The sequence below is a fragment of the Elephantulus edwardii genome, unplaced genomic scaffold (assembly GCF_000299155.1).
Source record: "Elephantulus edwardii isolate Elephantulus edwardi_28Jun2011 unplaced genomic scaffold, EleEdw1.0 scaffold00019, whole genome shotgun sequence".
Taxonomy (NCBI): domain Eukaryota; kingdom Metazoa; phylum Chordata; class Mammalia; order Macroscelidea; family Macroscelididae; genus Elephantulus; species Elephantulus edwardii.
In genome coordinates, this window is record NW_006399769.1 from 3,601,504 (window position 1) to 3,618,522 (window position 17,019).

Genomic DNA, 17,019 nt, shown 5'->3' on the forward strand with positions numbered 1-17,019 from the left:
TTGAGTGCTTTAATCATGAAAGGGTGTTGGATTTTATCAAAGGCTTTTTCTGCATCAATTGATAGGACCATATGGTTCTTGTTCTTTGCCTTGTTGTGTCATTGTTGATCTTTTCTTAAGTAACTGTGATAAAATACTGATGCAATCTTAGTTTATCCATCCAGCCATACCATAACTTGTTTTCCTTGAGATTGATTTTTTTAATCTAAATACAACCCTTTGCATTTAATCTTGGTTAATCATGATTTCCTGTCTATGTATTTTTTTAAATCTTTCAAACCTACCACAAATACTGATTTTGCAATTTGCCTTTCTGAATTTCAATTTATCTAGAATGTAAGGATCATAAAATATACCCAGCTTTCTAAGGGTTAGTGAAAAAATACAGGCAAAACCCATGTAAAGGATAGAATACCATGCAGATATTATTTAGATTCTGCCATGCATCAGAACTGCTATATTCTGCAGGTGATCTTAGCCAAAAGGTAAAGAAGTGATTATAACTGCTATATTTTACAGCTTTTTGTTACCCCCAAATTTAATCAACAAGATTAAGTCAAGGTCACAGCCTTTTGCCAGGACCTCAGTAAATATTGCTGATACTTGTCAGTTCATGGCAACTGCATGCGTGTGGAGACCCTACAGGATCTCCAGGTTGTGAGCTTTTAGAAGCAGGGTAGTAGGCTTGCCTGCTGAGGCATCTCTGGGTAGGGAGGTTTGAACTGCCAGCCTTTTGGCTAGGGGTCTGGGATCTAATCATTTGCAACACCCAGCGACTCAGCCCTCTCCTCGCACAAAACCAGCACCAAATTCCACTGGCACTCCTTGGGGATATGGGTGATAAATCACTGAATAAGCAGCCACAGTCACTCTTTTCATTTTGTTTTTTAGATGTGTCATCTGCCTTCCACTGGGCACGGCTGTGCCATGTGAGGTAATCTGCCCACAGGGCTGAGCGCTGTGCCCAGCACGAGGCACCAGCCCAAAGGTTTCTACCAGGAGTGGTGGTGCTGTGTTAAAAGGGGGAAAAAACAAACCAAAAACTCGATCTTCCTGTTGCTTTCTCACAGTGGGCCTACCATCCCACCAAGGCTTTTGGGGGTGATTCTCAGATGGGAGGAGTCAAAGGGGACACAGCCTTCAAAATTGTATGAGTAACAAGAAATGTCATCTTATATGTGACCTAGTTCACATCTCCCCATCCTACTGCAACCAGAAAAGATAGACTGAGCGAAATTCCGTGTTCATTTCTTTGCTGCTCTACCCTAGTCTTCACCGAAGTTTTGTTCTGTACCTGATTTTATACCTTACTACTGGGTAGACTTGAAGTAAGCAAAAGGGGTTGCAAGAGACTGAATATAAAAACCCCTGTGAGTATATTCAGGAATCAAAAGCCCAAAAGGGATTTGTGCTCAGCCTGCTGTGGGCTCAGCCTGCTGTGGCGTGCCTGGGCTGGGGGCTCCCCAAGCCCAGCTCCACAGAGGGTGAGGCTGGACCTGCTGTGTGTGACAGGACCACACTGCAGTGTGCCTGGGGCTGGGCCATGGCAGTGGCTGGGAGCAGCAGGCGCACTGCGGCAAAGCTGACCTCTCTCTGCTTCCAAAAGGGGCCTGCTTTCATTCATCATTTGATTTTCCAAGCAGTGTCACTAATGACAGTTGTTAGGGTGAGCTATTCCTGGGATATTTGGGGTACCCAGGAAAACACTTCCCAATCTGGTCCTGTCCAAAGCCATGTTGCTGCACTCACTGGTCCCTCCTCCCTTATTTGGGAACATGTTTCAGATAAGGATCAGTCCTCTCAGCCCAGAGAGGATTAGTTCTCTGCCTGCTGGCTTTGAGATGGGCTCTGTAAGCACTCTGGCATAAGCCACTCAAGTCATGATGAGTTAATTCACCTTCTCCTGTAATCATCCAAACTCAGGTTTCCTCGTGCATGATTTTATCATCCCAAATTCCCAAGCACACACATGAGCAGATCTTGGGCCACAACAGGTGAGAAGAGAATTTAGAATGGAATTATCAAAGGAACCACATGAACCTAAGAACTCAGTCAACACATAGATACATAGAGAATGCCCACGGAAGTACCAGGAGTTGATCCAATCACTCAGGATACAACAGCGCACAACACAGACATGCTCCCTATCCCCCATCTTACAGATAAACTAGAGTGTGTCAACTGCTCACATCCAACACATGGAGATTCATCAAATGATCCTACTTTTGTATCTGTTTTAAATTATCTGTAACAAAACAAAAATATAAATCTTGAATCTTAAAAACATGCTGAGTGAAAGAGTACATGCTGCCTGACTCCACTTATATGAAACTCTAAGAAAGACAAATCTTATCTCTAGTGACAGAAAGCAGATCAAGGCTCGCCTGGGGCTAAGGGAGCTTTTAGTGCAGATGGAAGGCCCTGCACTTGCACTGTGCTGGTGGCTGTATAGGCAGAGGCATTGGTTAAAACCCCTCAAAACACGCACACATATAATGGATGCTTCTTCTCTATGTATTTTTTTCTGCAGTGAATTTTTTTATAATAAGGTATTGACTAGGCATCATAAGAAATTAACTACATTAATCAATGGTAAATAATGTTACAAAACAAAAAAAACCCCAATATAATTTGTAAACTTTAACTCAAATAATAATAAAATGAAGCCAAAAATAATAATAGAAAAATTAGGTGAGAGGAAAGGCAATATACAATAAGGGACTTACTACTTTTTCCCCTCTTTTATTTGAGTGAAAGTTTATGTCATATGGATTTTCCATGCATGTATATTTTGTTTTAGAACATTCTAATTGCAGAAGAAGGATGGGCAATCTCCTCCATGCAGTTTACTGCCTCTGAAAACCCACTGGAGGGTCAGCTATGGGTCAGCTCCAAAAAGAAAGAATACACTCAAATAAAAAGGGGGAAAATACATAAACTCCCTCAAAGATCTTACTGTCAATGTCTAGGGCTCAAAGGAAGTTGAGGGTGGCAGTCCAGTTGTCACTGAGTTGTCTCTAGCTCAAGGTACCCCTCTATGTGTCAGAATAGACTTGTGCTTCATAGAGTTTCATCGTTAGGGGACTCTCCCATCCATGACATAGATTACCACATCTTGCTGCTGAGGCATCTTTGGGTAGACTTGAACCTCTAAACTTCGGGTTAGCAGCCAAGTGTGTTAACCATTTGTACCACAGAAGGCTTAGGCATTGTTTAAGCCCACGGGCTCACAGGCAGTAAAGATAAGGGATAAGCTGGCAAATGCCAGCTCCATCCAGTGAATTCCCTTTGACTCACCACCCATGATACAGTGGGTGCTTACTCAAGGAACTCATATTCCAGTGACAATATTCTGAATCACTTGATGGAACTTCCGCATCTCCAGTTACTTGCGTACCTGTGACCTGAGTTTGCCATGCCCACCCTCACCTCTTGAAAGACCACGGATTCTAGTACTGTCAGACATTAGGTAAAATGAGACTTGGTGCAGCAGGCAGGAGTCTGAGTCTGGCTAAAATCCCAAGGCTCCTTTTCTAAATCATCTCAGATAAGCTGGAGGGCTTATCTTCCTGTCTCCCTGCTTAAGGCAAGTATCACAGTTACCTCCCTTGCCATTCTCCAGCCTCTTCTAAACCTGTCACACACCTGAAATACTGCACTGACACAGCTCTGAAACCCTACGAAAACCCTGCCGAGGGGGAGTACCTAAGGAGACACCAAATACAAAACATAGGTGGGCTACAGGGACCGGTTTCTCAATTTTGGGAGACTAAAATTAATGTGGGAACTTACAGACCATAAAAAACTAATATGTACTTACTAAATCCTATAATTCTAGAGTGAAGATCCTGTTTTATCTGTTGCCATCCTCCTCAGCAGATAAAATAGTAGGTAAACATTCCCCAAGTGGAAAGCTAGATTCCAAAGCATTGTGCTTTTTTTTTTCCCTTCTCTTTTTCTCGGTGACAAATAAGGCCCTGAGAATTCAAGATCCTGAACCTGGAGGTTGATACGGATGGGTTGAGGGGAAACGTGGGAGCTTGCAAGTATTTCTTAGTGCCTGGACCCATCAAATGGCAAATGTTGGCTTGAGCTCTGAGTCTCTCTCCAAGGACGTTTCTATGAACATCACACAGAGGACATGTTAACCAGCCTCTGGCACCGTCCTCTATCCCTGGTTTTGAACCATCCTTCAGTCCTGTCCTCAGAGACTGGCAGGAGGTTACTGCTCACTGGGCAAGGTGACCCCACCTGGATAGAGACCTCTACAAAGTGTGACCAACACAGGCTCCAATGGTCCACAAAAGCCCAGCTTGTGTGGTGAGGCCTTTTGTTTCCCATCTTTCACTGTCTGTCCTCTAACCTTGAAAGCAAAATTCAAAACCCCACTCCCAAATGTCCATCTGTGTTAGAAGCCAAGCTTGTAATGACTGGCTTCTGGGCTGGACAGGGCCCGCTCCCTCTTCTGAGATTCTGACTCTTCAGCCCCTTTGGAATAGGAACCTCTGGCGTCTGAAGTCTCTCAGTCTCTTTGACTTCACCATGTCACCACCCTGGCCAGCAATCAAAAGCAGGTTCCTGGACTGCTCCCAGCTCCTCGAGGTACTTTAGCCTCATGGGTGCTCTTTGTACAACTTGGACAAATCCAGGGACATTGTTCTCACTGGTGGAGCAGAACCAACCAGCCTGTGCACCTACTCTGACTGATGGGGACGCTGGTGCCTAAGGAGCCCTCCGCCCTCTGTAGTCACGTGGTGCCAGCTTCTGGGTGGTCCTGGCACATGGGCTGGCCTAGGGAAGGGGGCTCCCTGCTGGGAGGGGCTCCTCCTCAGGCTGCTGAGTTGGTGAGGTGCGAGGTCTCAGGCCCACTTCCCAGGGTTCCTCTCAGCACAGCCCAGTCATGCAGGAGCATGCAGAGGGGCTGCCCTCGGGGGTCCCGCCATGCACCGCAGATGGCTGAATGGAAACGGATCATGAGATTGGAAGGGGCCTCCATGTCACCAGGCCTGAGGGGTCACCTACCTGGAGAGACTCCCCACTCTGGAGGCCTTACCTTAAAGAGGGACATTCACACTGAAGCAAACTTGAAAAGAGAGAACACGTACACAAAGAGACGTTTACTTGGCCGCCTTGCCTTTTCCCTCATTGCCGCTGAATTTCAAGAGTGAAGCTTACGGGGAGGCAGACCTCACCCTCCTATGCTGGCCTCCTCCTATTTCAGTGCTGAAGGCCTGTGAGCAATAACTTTAGAGCCTAACACTTGTTTTGAGGGGTAAAGAGGGGCACACTGGAGGGAAACCAGAGGGGAGCAAAGCACTCCCAAGATCTGTAAGGTCCTCTGATGGTTTCCAACCACAGCAAACACATGGCTCTGCCCACCACAGCCTGAGAGATGGAAAGAGACCAGTGACACACACACACAAATAAAGGAGCAACTTGGGCTAATGATGAGCCACCACCACCATGTTGGAGCCAAAAATCCAGAGGACAGACCAGTGACTTCTATTTGGATTATCTCGAAAGGTTCTGCACCAAGTTGGCTGGCTTTTCCATTCCCCAAGGACCTGGGGCAGGTTGGGGGGTGGGGTGAAAGGGTGGGAGTGTAGATTGCATCCAAACAGCCCTTACAGGTTGCCTCTGCTCTGGTATTGATCCATCCTCAAAAAACAGATTTGTGTTCGATGGTGAAGTCTAGTTGGTGTTGATAAAGTCTATTCAGTGTGGGGAAGATGGACTGTGGAGGAAACAAATAGAAAGTCTCTAGACCAAAGCAGAGGTCATTGAGAAATGGACCGGGGTGGGCTAAACCTAAAAGCGTGCAGACCTTTTGGACTAATGGCAGCAGGGCACAAGCTAGACAGAGAGGCTCAGGTGCCAGGGAACTGAAACCTCAGCTTGGAAAACATCTCAAGAAAGCAAAGGCCTGGAGGGGACAGTGGCCCATTGAGGTATGTGATGCAGCTGGACCAGAAGGCTGAATTTGGGCTATGAAATTTGCACAATGTAGTTGATGAGACCTTCATAGTGGTTACAATTCTTGCCTAGGAATTGTTCTTCTGACACAACCTCAGTCTCTGCAGGGCTGACCCAGAGGCTGACAACCCCCAGCTGTACCAGAATGTAGGCTCCCTGGGCTTGGCCAGTTCTGCTGCTGAAATGCTGTGTATTATTTGGTGTGAGGGGAGTGATCAAGAGAGTATGCAACTCAGACTTGGCTCTTCTTAGGTCCTGGATTCCATGAGCTCCAGCATCTAACACTGACAAAACCCAGTCCTTGAATCAGGCCTATAGACAAGGCAGGCCCCCATAGGTTCAATATGCACAACTTAGGAACTAGGTGATGGTTAAGCAGCTTTCTGGGATTGACAGCATTCTTGGTGCTCAATGGGCATAGCTAGGGCGCAGGGGAAGAAGACTCCAGGAAAAAAGGAAATGGGACCTCACAGAGCCTTCAGTCCCCTGTCTGGACCCTCCCAGGGATCCTTGGTTAGGGGAGTTTGTGCACATGATTTCCCTATCTGCTTCTGTATCTTCCCGGTGTCTCCTTGAGATCACTAGGGTGCTGCTTGCTCATAGACTTGCCTCCTTCCCGTCTCTTCATCTCTTCATGTCTTGGCCTCTCAGTGCTCTCAGTGCTGGATCCATAAACATCACATTGTACCTAGCTGCTGGTATCTATCCTCCTGATCACTTCTTCCCAACACCACGCTCTAAACTTCATCTTCCCTATGTCTCTGCAGTTTTCTTTATGGGTGGGCATTCATGTAACCTATGTTTAATGGTGGCTGTGGTAACGGAACAAAGAACCACTGTCACTGCTGTTACCAGCCAAACAGGCAACGTCATCAACCCCTGGCTTGGTTACGGGGAGTTTTTGCTGTTAGGTGCTATTGATTCTATGAACAACAGACTGAATGCTGGCCTATCCTGTGCCATCCTCATTTTCTCTGACATACTTGAGTCCATTGTTGCAGTCACTGTCAATCCATCTAGTGGAAAGTCTTCTCTTTCATCATCCCCCTATCTTTCCAAACATGATATCCCTCTCTAAGGAATAGCTTCTTCTAGCAACATGCCCAAAGTATGTGAGATGAAGCTTTATTATGAATGTCACCAAGCAACACTCTAGCTGCACCTTCTCCAAGACATGTCAGTATGGTTTGTTTGTAGTCCGTAGGATGTTCCGCACTCCTCTACAACATCATGTTCAAAAGCTTCAATTATTCTTCTGTTATCCTTAGTCACTGTCCAGCTCTCAGATGCACAGCTACTGACTGGAAAGATCATGGCCTGAATCAGGTGCACCTTAGTCCTCGAACTGACATCATTGCTCCTCAATAATATGGAGAGGATCCTGACTGCAGACTTTCCCAGTGTAGTATTTCTTCCAATTTCCTGACTGCTGGTATCAAGTGTGCTGATTGTGTATATCCAAGTAAGATGACATCACTAACGATTTCAACCATTTGTCTATTTATCATGATGTTGCCTACGAATCCACTGGTAAGAAGTTTTGTTTTTTGATTTTGAGATTCAAACCCTATTGAAGAATGTATTTTTTTTTATCTTCTGTGGCAAGCACTTCAAGCACTCCTTATGTTCAGCAAGCAAGGTTCAGTGATCTGCATAACCCCTCTCAAAAAGGAGGATAATGGCTCATAAATACCTCATGTTTCAACTAAGTCTTCAGAGAAGGGAAATGCAATCTATTGATCATGGAGACGGATTTTTGTTCAACATAAGACACGTTTTGCTGTAGATGACGTGCTGTAGATGTGGTGATGCTGTCGATCACTGGGTCAGGTGCCATAATTTTTCAGAAACGAGCCCAAATTCAGGAAGAGATTTCTAACTTGATAAATAGATTTTGAATATTCTCTTCTTTCCTCAACTTGGATACTTTTCTGGAGAGAAATCTCTAGTCTCGAGAACTAGACATATATATATACAAGTCTTTAAAGACCTGGCTCAGTGTGTGACCAAAAACATCTTTTATAAATCTTAAATTTCAACTTCTTCTAGGTGTTTGAATTCACTTCTCCATACTAATTTCAAACAAGCCTAATAAACATTCTGGTCCCTGGCCCTAGCTGCAAGGTTAAATTCTGAAGTCTACAGGGACAGAAGATTGTGTGCCTTCAGGTTTTAGGAAGTTTGACTTTGACATTTGTGAGGTCTCCTGGAAATCACCTCCCTTTCTTTTGCTATCCCCTTGGGGGATGGTGGGAACCCTCGGAAGACCCCCAGCAGAGGAGACAAGTCCAGTCCTGGCTAGGAGCTCTTGAAAGTCTAAGGGAAGAGAAGCACTAGTGCCAGGTGGATATGCTGGCCCCTGTTCCCCACAGCTTGCACTTCCCCTTCTCACAGTGTATCTCCCTTGTCTTAGTGTAGACCTCCTTGGGCAGTGCATCCTTTGATAGGGCTACACCCTTTCTGGTGGTTCTTGATTCCCACTCACACCTCTGCCCACTTGAGCACCTTCATTCTCAACCAGATTAGTCTCCGATGGCCAAGGTGGAGCCTGCCAGAAGTGTGAGCTCTCCCCCGCCCCCAGTTCCTGACTCTGTGCCCCTTCCTTCTGTGTCCAGGCTCCTTCTCCTTGCCTTTGGACCCACACACAACCTGGACCTGTTCTTCCTGCTCTTTCCCTCATCACTGCCATCCTCTGTGGTGAAGCCAGTGATCCATCAAACTGTGACTCCTTTTTCAGAAAGTCTGTGCTCTCTTTTAGCCTAGAGTCTCAAACTAAAGGTGGGAGGTCTCAGCGAGGAGAAAGGGTTGATGTGACTAGAGTTCCTCAGGGAGCTATAGTCTCAGAGCCATCTTTCCACTGGATTTGAGTAAAACGACTACAAAGGACCCCTGGTAATCAACAAAATTCGTTGATTTTCAGTTAGACTAAAATGTTAGTCTTACTAAAGCTAGAGACTGCTTTATTAAGCCATAGTTCAAAACTGTCACTGTGCCTTCTATGATTAAAGATCTCTCCTATTTCCCTTTCATGAGGCTTCTCCACAAAGGCCTTCTCCCTCATTCCCTGTGGCAGACATTAAGCCCTCTTCCCCCTTCACAGCTTGGGGATAGTCACCCCAAGGTTTGCCGCATCTCCCCCACACCATATCCAGTAGGAAGCACTGGTTCATCAGCCTGCCCTGTTGGGGCCAGGGATTCCGGAGCCTCACTGTGCTGATCAGAACCTACATTTAAGTCATTTTGGGGAGCTCTGCTGACATTCCATCTGTCCCTGACCACGCGTAAGGTCTGGATCCTTTACTTGGCTCTATGTCTCACCTTCCTTTGGGTTTACTAACTTAGATTAAATCTAAGTTAAAAATCTCTCAAATCTGAGCTCTCATTTTTTTCTCCCTTATTCTGTCAGGCCTCCACATAAAATTTTTTTTTCAGAGACACAGTTAATTTTGTCCTTAAGGCCACTTGCAGAGATGTCCAGACCCTGCCTCCTGGAAGGTTGCCATGCGAGTGAACCTAGGAAGCCACATTTCACACCCTCCTGGTCTCCCACCCCTATAGCTCAGTTCAGTAGTGTGCCCCAGATCTGTGAAGGGAAGAGAGGGCATGCTAACTAAGAAAAGAGCCTAACACTAGCCTATCCCAGGCTGTGTGTTATCCAGTGAAAACCAGAAACCACAAGAGGAAGAAGACGGGAGCACAGGAATGGCCAGTGTCCTGTGCTCTGGCTTGTCTGGGGCCCATCACGCTGCCCCCAGGAGTCTGTCACACACAGTTCATGCCTCAAACACAACATCGTTAAGAAGGCTCTCCTCAAACCTGCCCAGAAACTAGGGATTCTCCTCTCATCATTCACCAAGTACAAAAGGGGGTCTTTCCCACACTTGAGGTGGTAGTGGGAAGGCTCATCTTACAAAATGTGGGGTACCTGTGGGTTCTCCTATCTCAGGACCCCAGCTTTATCACTCTGGAGTCCCTGCCCAATGAGCCTGATAGGTCATCCTGCAAGTCAGCCAGCCAGCCACAAACTAAATCCTCAGTATGAATGAAGCTAAAACCCAGCAAAATGAAAATATCCTCTCCCTCATGATACACTCCCTCCCGGTGCCCCTTCTGCGGACGGTCACTGCTAGGACATGGCCTCTGCTGAGTCAGGTTTCAGACTTCACACGCCATTCCTGTCCAAGTTCCGAGCTCTGAGTGCCTTTCTGACATCCCCTACTGACACGCATGGCCACCTCAGCAGGTCTGAGAACCTGGGCACATGAGGAGACTAGAAAGAAGACATGGCAGACAGAGGAAGGGGTACTCGCTCTGAGGAGAGAAATGACCTCCTACACATCAGGCTTCCTCATTGGCTTCTACTGGTATCATTCTCAAATGTCTCAAGTTCACGTTCTGTGTTTTTTCATATAATGACTGTCACTATTATTTAGTGAACATTTTTCTTTCTATGGACTCATTTAAAAAGGTAAACTCATTTACTACAAAGAAGCCTTATGTCACTATCATAGCTAAATCAGAAATCATTTGTCATTTTTGATCAAAACAAATAAGCCAGTCTTTATTAAAATATAGAATTCTCCGCATCTCAAATATGTCTTGGTTACTGCAATAGGTCACACTTTCCAAGAGGAATGACTGAAAGCCCAAGAGACTGTTTCAGGGAGAGTCCTGACTAGCTCTTGCGCTCATCAGTCTGGTTTTGAAGTGTGTCCCTGGCCAGCTGGTCGGGATGCCTTCCCTCCTTCCGCTATGTCTGGGCACAAGCTGACTGCCATGGTTCCTAGCCCACCCTGCAGTGTGTTCTGAGTTTGGCACTCCTGCCCAACTTACAATTCTCGGCTTGAAGGGGGGCTTGATCTTCTTCTGTTCCAGAAGCACCCAGTCGATCTCCTTGAAAAACGGGTGTTGCTTGATGGCATCCTCGCCGTTCTGTGCCGCCACGCAGCCCAGGCGTTTGTGAGGGTTCTTGGTCATAAACTGTGGGCCACAGAAGAGAGACAGACTCAGTACCACAGCTCTGCAGGCACTGACTAGAGAGGCAGGGTGCAAAGGCAGCCACAGCAGCACGCTGGCCATCACCTTCCCATGGCTGCTTTCTGCACTTTCAGCAGTTCTGAAAAGTTCCAAAGCCGTTCTTTAACTCAGTACTATGCACCAGTCACCATTCCAAGTCTTACGTATACAATAGTTTATCTCATGCTCACACAGTCCTAGGGCCTTGTGCATGATTACCCCAATTTGCATGTGAGGTACTTCTAAATTGGGATCATAATAATGCACAGCTGAGGCACAGAGAGGTCAACTGTAAGGTCACATAAGCTAGCAACGTACAAAGATGGGATGAGGAATCCAAGCTCTTACTGACTTTCCCTACAAACCCACAGTTTCTCAAATCTTAAAAGAGAAGATTACGATCTAAAAAATTGTTAGGTTAAAAGCCCTTTTTGTGGAAAGGAGAGCGCATTAGGTGTTCACACGAATTAAACTATCAAACACACCTCCCACCCTCCTTTATTCCTGGACTTGCATTTATAATCTCTGGTACAACGTGCATATAGATTGATAAAACATAAAAGAAATAAACATTAAAAGAAACAAAGAAAAAGGAGAGTTGATTGTTTCTCAATATTTGCAAAATGTCAAACTGATGTGTTGATAGCTTTTGAGTGGTATCTGTGACTAAGCAAAGTTACAATTCTTATTAAGTGAATTGGGACCGATGGTAAACATTCACTTAATTGAACAGATATGGAACAATTTTGAGGAAAAAGGTGCTTGTAGATGGAACTCTTTTTGAGAGTCACCTGAAATAAAAGTGTGTGTTGGTGTCTATTAGAGATAAAGTATTATATGTTATAAGGTAAATGATTTTGTCTATATATTACCCAATAACATACTTTGGACATGTTGTGAGGAGAGACTGGTCCTTGGAGAAGGACATCATGCTTGGAAGAGTGGAGGGACAGCGCAGGAGGGGAAGGCCCTCTATGAGGTGGACTGATTCAGTGACTGGGATAATCGGGATGGGTGTGTCAGAGACAATGCGACTGGCACAGGACAGAGCGGAGTTTAGGACTGTTGTACATAGGGTCGCTAGGAGTCGCAAGTGACTCGACGGCACATAACAACAACAACATTACCCAATAGTGTTTGACAGGACAAAGTATAATCCAAAGAAATAAATACATAACAGTAGAACTTACAACTTCATCAGCAGCTGGGAACATTTTATCTCTTTCATGGTTTCCTAGAACCTAAAGAATATGCCATAAGCTAAATATTTTCAAAGGGGTGAGAGAACAAGAGTGGTTGGTAAATGCAGGTCAGGAGTGGTACCAATGCACTGTCCACAAGTTGGCTCAGGTCAACCCTGCTTAAAGACCTCCAATGGCTTTCTCTCACCCATAGGCTAAATCCATACTCCTTAGAATGGCACACTGGAACTTCTTAGCATAGACAAAATCAGCTTTGATGGCCTTTTGCATCCATTACTGTCTCTACATAGAAGATCAGTTTTAAATAAATAAAACAAAATAAACCTCAAAACCCCAAACTAATTGTTACTGTGCCGGAATCAACTCATAGCTGAACCTTCAGTGGGCTTTCAAAGCCTGTAAATGGCACAGGAAGAGAATGCCCATCTTTCTCCCACAGAGTTGCTTGTGGATTTGAACTAGCAGAGAAGCACAGCCTTCATGTTGTCAGTGCCGCTCCCTAGGGACTGCACTCTCTAATCAGCCTCTAATTTCTATCTACCTCTAGGTTGCTATGTTGTTAAATGCCATTGGGTTAAGAAGCACTTATAACACCTTATAACCAACAGATCTGAACCCTGTGCTATCTTGTGCCATCCTCATCAGCTCTGAGGCATGTGAGCCCTTTGTTACAGTCATTGTGTCAGTCCATCTTGTTGAGGCTTTTTCTCTTTCCCTGATCCTCCACCTTTCTAAGCATCATGTTCCCCTCCAAGGAATAACCTCTCTTGGCAACATGCTCAAAGCATGCAAGATGTAGCTTTGTCGTACTTGTCTCCAAAGACCATTCTGATTTCACTTTCTCTAAGACATATCTGTGTGTTCTTTTGGGCAGTCCATAGGAAATTCAGCACTCTTCTCTAATATCATAGCTCAAAGGCATTGATTCTTTGCCTCTCATTCTTATTCACTGTCCAGCTCTCCAATGTTAACTGATCAATGTATTTAATCAACGGAAATGAACACTCCAATTGGAGTGTAATTGGAAAGACTATGGCTTGAATCAGGTATACCCATTGCTCTTCAAGACTTTGGAGAGGTCTCTGACAGTAGACTTCCCCCAATGCTCTATGTCTCCAGATCTCATAACTGCTGATACTGTGGATCCAAGCAAGATGAAAGTGTTGATAAGCAAGGACGTTTGTTTTCTTAATGTTGAGATCCATATTGAAGGCCTTGATCCTCTGCAGCAGGTGCCTCAAATCCTCTTCACTTTTAGCAAGCAAAGTTGTGTCATCTGCATAACACAGATTGTTGATGAGTCTTCCTCGAATCCTGATGCTATACTCTTCTTTATAAGGTCCATTTTCTTGAATGATTTGCTCAGCATACAGACTGAACAGGTATGGAGAAAGGATATAGCCTTGACACACTTTTCCTGATTCCAACCACACAGTGTTCCCTTGGTGTCTTCAGAGAACAGCTTCTTGGTCTAAGAGCTGGTCAAAATGCTTTTCTTCTTTGAAGCAATCTCCATATTTCTCCTTTGCTGACACTTGAGACTTCAGATTCTTTGTTCATTTAAATTTTAATTTATCATATCATAACATCTTTGTCCCTCAGCGAATCATACGTTCTACAGGTTAGGAACCAGTCCTATCTTCCTAACACCTGATTTAGCATCTGGTTCTTTTTAGGTATTTGGTAAATTTTAATCACTAATAGAGTACCTAAGGCCGACTCTCCAGGCATAGGGCTGAGGCAGGGTCACTTACTGTTAGTTGCACAGATTGTATGTTGTACAACTTTGTGCTACAAATGGCCCACTCTAGAGCTCTGCACCACCTTCACATAGGCTGCAGCCTTCAGAGACCAATTCAGAGGCCAGGGCCAGAGTCATAGAAACTCCAGCCTGGTCCCAGCACCACTACATGACAATGGAAGGAAATGAAGTGTTCCAAGGTCAGGGGAGTAGAAGACTTCTCACTTCCTCAGCTCCATTTACACTCCCTCTTCTGGAAGGGGAGGTAACAGCTAGGAAGAATCAGATAGGTTTTAAAATCTCAGGAAGCTGCTTCCTAGCCAGATGATCTTTTCACAGGGTGACTTCACCCCTCAGCCAGTTATCAAGGCCACAGTCTCTAACCTTCTGAATCTCTGTAGCTCAGTAGATCACAGTTGCTCAGCCTCAGTGCTACTGACATTTTTGGAGAATAATTTTTAGTGTGGGATGTTGTCCTGTGTATTATAGGCTACACAGTAACACCCTTGGCTCAGTAGATGCCAATAACAGCTCACCTCTATCTCCTGAGTTTTAATAACCAAAAATGTCTACAGAAATTGCCAAATGTCTCCTGGAACTGGGGCGGGAGGCAGGGGGAATCCTTAGTTAAGAGTTAAGAGCCACTACAATTCCCAAGAAATCCAACAGAATGTAGAAACTACCAAATAATATAATTACTATTTCATGCAAGCAAAATACCAGTGAAGATCATTCAAAAGCAGCTGGAAGAGCACATTCACAGGGAACTTCCAGAAGTACAAGTTGGTTTTAGAAGAGGCCATGGCACTACGGGTATCATTGCTGATATCAGATGGATCCTGTTTGAAAGAAGTGAATACCAGAAAAATGCATATATGTATTTTGTTGACTATGCAAAACCATCTGACTGCATGGAATATAACAAATTATGGCTCACACTGAGAAGAATGGGAATCCGAGAACACTTAACTGTGCTCATACGGAATCTATAGCTAGACTAAGAAGCTGTTGTGCAAACAGAGCAAGGGAACGCTGCATGATTTAAGGTCAGGAAGGGTGTGCGTCAGGATTGTATCCTTTCTCTATACCTATTCAATCTGTATGCTGAGTGAATAATTCATGAAGCTGGACTCTATGAAGAGGAGTGTTGCATCAGGATTTGGGGAAGACTCATCAACAACCTGCATTATGCTTACGACACAATTTTGCTTGCTAAATTTGAGTAGGACGTGAAATGTTTGCTGCAGAAGATCAAGGACTATAGCATTCAATATGGCTTGCATCTCAACATGAATAAGACAAAGATCATCACCATAGGTCCAACAGTCAACATTATGGTAGATGGCGAAAAGATTGAAGCTATCAATGATTTCATCTTGCTTGGATTAACAATTAACATACTTAGTACAAGCAGCAGGAGAGCAGAAGACAGACTGCATTGGGAAAGTCGGCTGTCAGGAACCTCCCCAAAATGGTGAAGAGCAATAATGTAGGTTTGAAGGCCAAGGAGGGCCTGATTCAGGTCATAGTCTTTTCAATCAACTGGTATGTACACATCAGAGAACTGGACAATGAATAAAGATGACAGAAGAAGAACTGATGTCTTTGAGTTGTGGTGCTAGACAAGAGTAATGAATATTCTATGGATTGCCAAAAGAACAAACAGATCTATCCTAGAAAGGGTGTGTGGCCAGAGTGTTCCTTGGAGATAAGGTTGACAAAGCTTTATCTTTCATACTTTGAGGATATATCTAGGTGAGGCTATTTCTTGGAAAGGGACATCATGCTTGACAAGACGGATGGTCAGTGAAGGAGAGGAAGACCCCCAATGAGATGGATTGACACTGTGACCTCAGCAATGGGCTCTAGTGTCTCAGAGAAGATGACAGCACAGGAGAGGGCAGGTTTCAGGTTGGCTGTTCAAACATCTCTATGAGTCATACTCGACTGAATGGCGTCTAACCACAACAAACATGAAAGGGCTCAGCCAGGGCCTTATTAGAGGACCTAGAAGGAAAGTGTCCAGGGCCTCGGACAAGCAAGCTGCTCTGCCGGCACGTGTTTCTGGCTGTGCAACAGACTTTCTCAGTTCTTCAGCGGAGACATTGAAAGACATGACAGATGAAAAGATCGGGCTCGGGAAATTAAAGAGGGCAAAGATTCTTGTGTTTAACCCAAATAAATGATTGGTGAGGACCCTCTGCTGTCTTTTCAGAGATGCCTCTATATTGTAGCTCCAAAATGGAAAGATCAAACAAATGAACACAAATCTTGTCTGAATGCTAGATGGAAGTCACTACTGAGCTTCAGTCAGAATTGAACTCAATTTCTTCTCTTGAATCCATATAAAGGAAATCTCCCATGGTCAGGTTTCTAAGTCAGTTGTTTTACTGGAGAGGCCTTCTTCCCAGGCACGATAGTACTCTTCTCCCTTCTTTTGCACAGGCAGAACTTGGAACAAGGAATATCACTGTTGTTGTTAGATGGATCTTGGCTGAAAGCAGAGAATGAAGCACAGATTGAGTTTTCTGCTTTGTTATGCTTAAGGCATTCAACTGTGCAGATCACAACTAATATGAATTATATGAATAATATGAACAAAGAAGGGGAACTCCAGAACACTTAATGATGCCCATGTGATATTTGTACAAGGATCAAGTGACAGATGTTCAAATAGAACAAGGGTATACAGTGTGGTTCCAAATTAGAAAGCCACAGTATACTTTCATCTTCCTCAATGTGCTGAAAAAGAATAAAAGTAGCTGGACTATATGAAGAAAAATATGGCAGCAATATTGGAGAAAGGCGCATTATTATCCTAATATATTCAAATGATACAATCTTGTTTGCTGTAAATAATTTAAAAAAGCCCAACAAACAAACCCTTACTGATAGAGGTCATGCCATACTGTATCCTAGAGAATGGATGACACTTGAATGTGAAGCAAATGAAAAGCATTTCAATTAGACTAATAAACAACATCATGATGATTAGAGAAGAAACTGAAGTTGTCAGTACTTAGATCAACAACCAGTGTTGTTTAGATTCTTTTCATATTGCTCAGACCAACGTTCAACGCTCATGAA

General features: G+C 44.5%; 1 protein-coding gene across 1 annotated transcript in view; it reads right to left on the reverse strand.

Moving 5' to 3' along the window:
• PRKCE (protein kinase C, epsilon) overlaps positions 1-17,019 on the reverse strand; it is a 762,004-nt gene that overhangs the window by 36,009 nt on the left and 708,976 nt on the right. The window contains exon 14 of the mRNA XM_006882308.1: positions 10,807-10,953. Coding sequence (XP_006882370.1) covers positions 10,807-10,953 — 147 coding nt within the window. The remainder of the gene's footprint in view (positions 1-10,806; positions 10,954-17,019) is intronic.